This window comes from Aquila chrysaetos, unplaced genomic scaffold (genome assembly GCF_900496995.4).
Source record: "Aquila chrysaetos chrysaetos unplaced genomic scaffold, bAquChr1.4, whole genome shotgun sequence".
Lineage (NCBI taxonomy): Eukaryota > Metazoa > Chordata > Aves > Accipitriformes > Accipitridae > Aquila > Aquila chrysaetos.
The window spans coordinates 1-5,210 of NW_024470404.1; the positions used below are offsets into that span (position 1 = coordinate 1).

At 63.3% G+C, this 5,210-nt stretch overlaps 2 protein-coding genes across 3 annotated transcripts in view; both read left to right on the plus strand.

The window, feature by feature from the left end:
* Nucleotides 1-293: 293 nt before the first annotated feature.
* Nucleotides 294-2,569, plus strand: INCA1 (inhibitor of CDK, cyclin A1 interacting protein 1). Of its 2 annotated transcripts, XM_030006966.1 has the most exons (5): nt 294-594; nt 1,477-1,548; nt 1,636-1,911; nt 2,013-2,046; nt 2,246-2,569. In XM_030006966.1, exons 1-5 carry the CDS (start codon nt 554-556, stop codon nt 2,288-2,290), a joined length of 468 nt encoding a protein of 155 aa, XP_029862826.1. In that variant the 5' UTR covers nt 294-553; the 3' UTR covers nt 2,291-2,569. The 2 variants fall into 2 exon arrangements, with proteins under 2 accessions (XP_029862826.1, XP_029862825.1); XM_030006965.1 differs by having other exon boundaries at nt 2,013-2,569.
* Nucleotides 2,570-2,660: 91 nt separating this feature from the next.
* CAMTA2 (calmodulin binding transcription activator 2) overlaps nt 2,661-5,210 on the plus strand; it is a 9,413-nt gene continuing 6,863 nt past the window's right edge. Inside the window, 7 exon segments of the mRNA XM_030006970.2 lie at nt 2,661-2,710; nt 3,386-3,477; nt 3,566-3,666; nt 4,067-4,134; nt 4,237-4,372; nt 4,805-4,876; nt 4,983-5,178. Coding sequence (XP_029862830.1) covers nt 3,447-3,477; nt 3,566-3,666; nt 4,067-4,134; nt 4,237-4,372; nt 4,805-4,876; nt 4,983-5,178 — 604 coding nt within the window. The 5' untranslated portion in view covers nt 2,661-2,710; nt 3,386-3,446.

Below are 5,210 nucleotides of genomic sequence, written 5' to 3' on the forward strand. Positions count from 1 at the left end.
TAATTTTCCCCTCACGCTTTTCCCTCATTCTCCCCATTTTGCCCTCAGGCTTTTCCCTCCTTTCTCCAATTTCCCTCATGCTTTCCCTCATACCTTTCCTCCTTTTTCTGCTCACACTTTTCCCACTTTTCCTCTCACACTTTTCCCCCATTCCCCCTCTTTTCTCCTCACACTTTTCCCTCCTCGTCCCCCATTTCCCCTCACGCTTCCCCCCTTCCCCCTGCTTTTCTCCTCACCCTTTTGCCTCCATTCCCCTCACGCTTTCCCCTCTTTTGCCCCATTTCCCCCTTTTCCCTCCTTGCGCTTTTCCCTCCATTTCCTTCACATTTTCCCCTCCTTTTTTTCTCACGCTTTCCCCCCTTCTCCCGCCATTTTCCTATCCCGCTTTGCCTCCGCTTCCCCTCACGTTTTCCCTTATTCTCCCCCTCACGCTTTTACCCCCCTTTCCCTGCATTTTTCCCTCCCCACTTCATCACCATTCCCCCCATTCCCCCCATTTTCCTCATGCTGTTCCCCCCACGTCCCCTCCCCGCAGCACCCAGGACCCCCCGACATGGAGGACAAGCCCTGGGCAGCCCTCGGCCGCTTCGCCAGGTACAGACCCCAAAATGGCTCCCTGCCTGGGGGGGGGGGGGGGCATCTGGGGGCACCCGGGGGGGGGGGGGGGGTCACTCCCATGGCCGTTAACGACACCCACAGACCCCACTGCACCTGTGGAGAGTGATTACAGTGCGCTAATGAGCCTTTTCTAATTAACGTCTGAATCTATTAGTGTCCGTCATGAGTATATTCACCGACGTCTCTGACGTACGTATGATCGATGCCTCCTGTGTTTATGTGCATTGTTTAACATGTAAATTGCATCAGTAATAGATAAACAGCGCCTCGTTGCACCCCTACATCATCGATACAATCAATACTTTAATTGTGTCTATATTGGCAAAATTGATTATGTTAATGGCAGCTTTATCGATACCGATTACATTGATGGGTTCGGATAGACATAAAATTATTGATGGAAGTGATATATTGATATTCATTATATCGATATTGATTACATTTGTAAGCTTGTTCACCCATAACATTATTTTTCTAATTAATGTATTAGTATTAATTATCAATATTGATTATATCAGTGTTGATTTTATGTTTATTGATTGTATTGGTAGGTCTGGATAGCCAAAATTATTGATAGATTTGATAGTGATTGCCGGATTTGGATAAACATAAAACATTTACATAATTGATATGTTGATACTAATTATATCAATATCGATCACATTGGTAGGGCTGGATAGATGTAAAACTATTGATATAATTAGTATATCTTTATTGATTATATTGATTATATTGATAAGTCTGGTCAATAAGTCGGGCTTCACACCCTGCCCTGAACCGCCCCAAAAGTGTCGGAAACGGCCCCGAAGGCCCCCAAATCCCCCCGTACCCCCCACTAACGCCCCCCCCCCCCCCCAGGCAATCCCACACCGTCAGCCGCTGTCGCCGCGACACCGACGCCACCAGGCCCGACAGGCTCTGGTCGTCGAGGTAGGGAACCTCGTCAGCGCTGGGCTCGTTAGGCGCCGGTAACGAAGTGGGGCGTCGTCCTGAGACCACGCCCTTCCGTCCCTCCAGCCCTCGCCAGACGGACGCACGCCGACACCGCCAGGCCTCGCCGCTCACGGTATACATACGGCGACCCGCCTCGCCGCCATGTTTTTCCCAAAACTCCCGGGTTTATCCCCAGATTTACCAGCACCGACAACCGCCCCCCGGCGCGCCGGGCTCGCCGCTGCCCTCGCCGCGCTCACTCTGCCGCCCCCGCCGCCGCCGCCCCCCGCCCCGCGGTGGCACCCCCTCGGTCCGCTCCCACCTGGAGGAGCTGAAGCGGAGGCAGAGCAGCATTGACGAGTGAGGTTTTGGGGTGAAAACAGGCGGGTTTGGGGGCCGTGGGGTGGTGCGCAGATGACGCCCCCCCTCCTCTCTTTCTCTGCCCTCCTCCCCCCCCCCAGGATGAAGCGGCAGGCGTGGGGCGGGGACCCCCAGGTGAGCCGGGGGGAGGGGGGGGGCCCCCCCCCTGCCCCACAGCCCCCCCCCGCGGAGGGGGCAGGAGGAGCCCCCCCACTCCCGTGGGGGCTGCTGGATGGGTGGGAGGAGCCATTCAGGACGGTGACTCCGCCCCACGGCCCCGCCCTTTATGCCCCCTCCCGTGGGCCCCATAGCGTCCCCCTGTTGTGCCCTATAGATGCCTCCTACGGGCCCCACGCTGACCCTATACCGTGTCCCATAACCGCTTCCTGCAGCACCCCACGGCTGCCTCGTGTGGGGCCCATAGCCACTTCCTACACTGCCCCATAGCCGCCTCCTGTAGTGCCCCATATTGACTTTGTATAGTGCCCCATAGCCGCCTCCTATACTGCCCCATAGTGACTTCGCATAGTGCCCCACAGCCGCCTCCTCTACTGCCCCATAGCCGCCGCGGGAGCTGGCCCCGCCCCGCCCCCTCGGCCCCGCCCCGCCCCCTCGGCCCCGCCTGCGGCCCCGCCCCTCCCAGCGCCTGGCCCCGCCCCTCCCTCGCGGCGCGGCCCCGCCCCTCCGTGCGCGCTGAGGTCACGCGCCGGCGGCGCTGTCAGCGGTGGCCCCCGGCGGGGCGGGAAGATGGCGGCCGGCGGCGGGGGCGGAGGCGGCGGCGGCCTCTCATTGCCGGCAGGTGGGGCCGGGGCGGGGACGGGGACGGGGGGTGTGTGAGGTGCCGTGGGGCGGGGATGTGGGGGGTGCGGATGCGGGGTGTCATGGGGCGGGGGGGGGATGTGGGGTTCCATGGGGTGGGGGTGTGGGGGCTGTGGGGCTGGGATGTGCGGTGGGGTTGTGGGGTGTCATGGGGTGAGGGTCTGGGGGTTGTGGGGTGCCATGGCATGGGGTTTTGGAGGGGGATGTGGGGTGTCATGGGGTGGGGGTCTCAGGGATGTGAGGTGCCATGGAGCTGGGATATGGGGTACCATAGGGTGTGGTGGGCCGTAGGGTAGGGATGCGGGGGGCTATGGAGCAGGGATCTTTGGGGTACCATAAGACGGGGGTATGGGATGGGATGTGGGGGCCCACGGGGCAGGGATCTTTGGAGTGTGGGGAGGGATGTGGGGGGTAGCGGGGCAGGGATCTTTGGGGTGTGGTGCAGGGATGTGGGGTGCTGTGGGGCAGGGTGCTGAGGATGGTGACGGTGTCCCAGGAGTAGCCAGGCCTGAGCCATGGGGCACCTTTGGGGAGCCATGAGCGACGTCCCCACAGTGTCCCCACGCCTGGGGCACCGTCCCCCCACCCCATCACGCACTTGGGGGGGGGACACAACACGGGAGAGGGGGTGATACCCAGTGACACCCCCCTCCAGGTGCGAGCCCTTCCTCCGCGCCCCGAGGGGAGCTCTGAGGGCCCCGTGCTGCATCCCCAAGATGAGCAGCAAGGAACCCACCGAGGTCTCTGGTAAGGGGTGGGGGGGACACGGAATGGGGGGGGACACACGGGGGGGGGGGGGGGGGACACGGAGGGGACACTGACCCCTCCCTCGCAGAGAGGAGCCACCTGAAGGTTTTCCTGCCCCGGAAGCTGGTGGAGTGTCTGCCCAAATGCCCCGTCCTGCCCAAGGAGCAGCTGCGCTGGAACACCAATGAGGTGGGGGAGGCGAGGGGGGGGACGTGGGGACACTCGGGGACAGGGTGGGGAATGGGGACGGTGAGGACGCAGGGGGACATGGGGACAGGCACGGGGGGGGCTGGGTATTGAGGACATAGCGGGGACAGCAAGGACACGGGGCATTGGGAACGGCAGGGGCACGGGGGGGGACAGGGTGGTAGGGACACGGGGACAGTGGGGAAACGGGGGGCCAGGAGACAGCGCAGGGTCAGGGACAGCAGGACAGTGGGGGACATCAGGGGACAGTGGGGTCGGGGATGATGAGTGACAGCGTGACCAGGTAGGGGGACAGCAACGTGACCCAGCGAGGGTGACACGGGGGGGGGTGACAGCGTGATGACACAGGGGGCCACCTCACCCTTTCCCACCCCCCTGCCAGGAAATCGCCTCCTATCTCATCACCTTCGAGAAACACGACGAGTGGCTCTCCTGCTCCCCCAAGACCAGGTGGGGCGGCCGTGGGGCAGTGCCGTGGGGCGCCGTGGGGTGCCGTGGGGGGGTGGCAGGCCGTGGGGTGCCCCCCTCCCCCCATCTCACCCCCATTTCCAGGCCGCAGAACGGCTCCGTCATCCTCTACAACCGGAAGAAGGTGAAGTACCGCAAGGATGGCTACTGCTGGAAGAAGCGCAAGGACGGCAAGACCACCCGCGAGGACCACATGAAGCTGAAGGTGCAGGGGGTGGAGGTAGGAGGCAGGGGGGGCCCCCCCAAAATCACCAAGCCCCCCCCCCCCAAAATCCCCTGCCCCCCAAATCCCCTGCCCCCCGGCACAGCTGGGGGGAGCGGGGAAGGGGCGACTGGGGAGCCCTGACTGGGGATGGCAGGGGTGAGGATCCCCAAGGCGGGGGTCTGGGGGTGCTGGGGACCCCCAAAGGGTGTTTTGGGGGGTATCAGGACCCCCAGGGGGTGATTTGGGCGTGCCAGGGCCACCCCCAGCAAGGCAGATGAGGGGGTGAGGACCCCCCGGTTGGTAATTTTGGGGGTTGAGGACCCCCGGAGAGTGACGTGGGGCTGTGAAGACCCCCAAAGGGTGGTTTGGGCGTATCGGGGGGGGGGCCCCCTGCTTTCTGGTGGGGGGGGTGTCAGGGCCCCCCCCCCAGCCCGCCTCTCCCTGCAGTGCCTCTACGGCTGCTACGTCCACTCCTCCATCGTCCCCACCTTCCACCGCCGCTGCTACTGGCTGCTGCAGGTAACCTGGGGGGGGGCACACAGAGACCCCCCAAAACTACGCTGGGGGGGTCCGCCACCCCCCAAAACCACAGACCCGGCTGTCCTGCCTCCCCCCCCCCCTGCAGAACCCCGACATCGTCCTGGTTCACTACCTGAACGTCCCGGCCATGGAGGAGTGCAGCCGCCCCTGTGCCCCCCCGCTTTGCGCCGGCAGCCCCCCACTTTGCGCCGGCGGCCCCCCGCTTTGTGCCGCCACCGCCGACCCCCGCGAGTGGCTCAAGTGGTCGCAGGAGGAGCTCGTCGCCCAGCTCCGCCCCATGTGTAAGTGGGGTGGGGGTGGGGGTTACCCAAAA

What these genes read in the sequence shown, in the direction of transcription:
- INCA1 (XM_030006965.1), top strand. Translation starts at nt 554, where the DNA reads ATGGAGGACAAGCCCTGGGCAGCCCTCGGCCGCTTCGCCAG. An exon ending in GCCCTCGGCCGCTTCGCCAG is followed by an intron (nt 595 to 1,476) that starts GTACAGACCCCA and finishes CCCCCCCCCCAG; the next exon opens with GCAATCCCACACCGTCAGCC. An exon ending in AGGCAGAGCAGCATTGACGA is followed by an intron (nt 1,912 to 2,012) that starts GTGAGGTTTTGG and finishes CCCCCCCCCCAG; the next exon opens with GATGAAGCGGCAGGCGTGGG.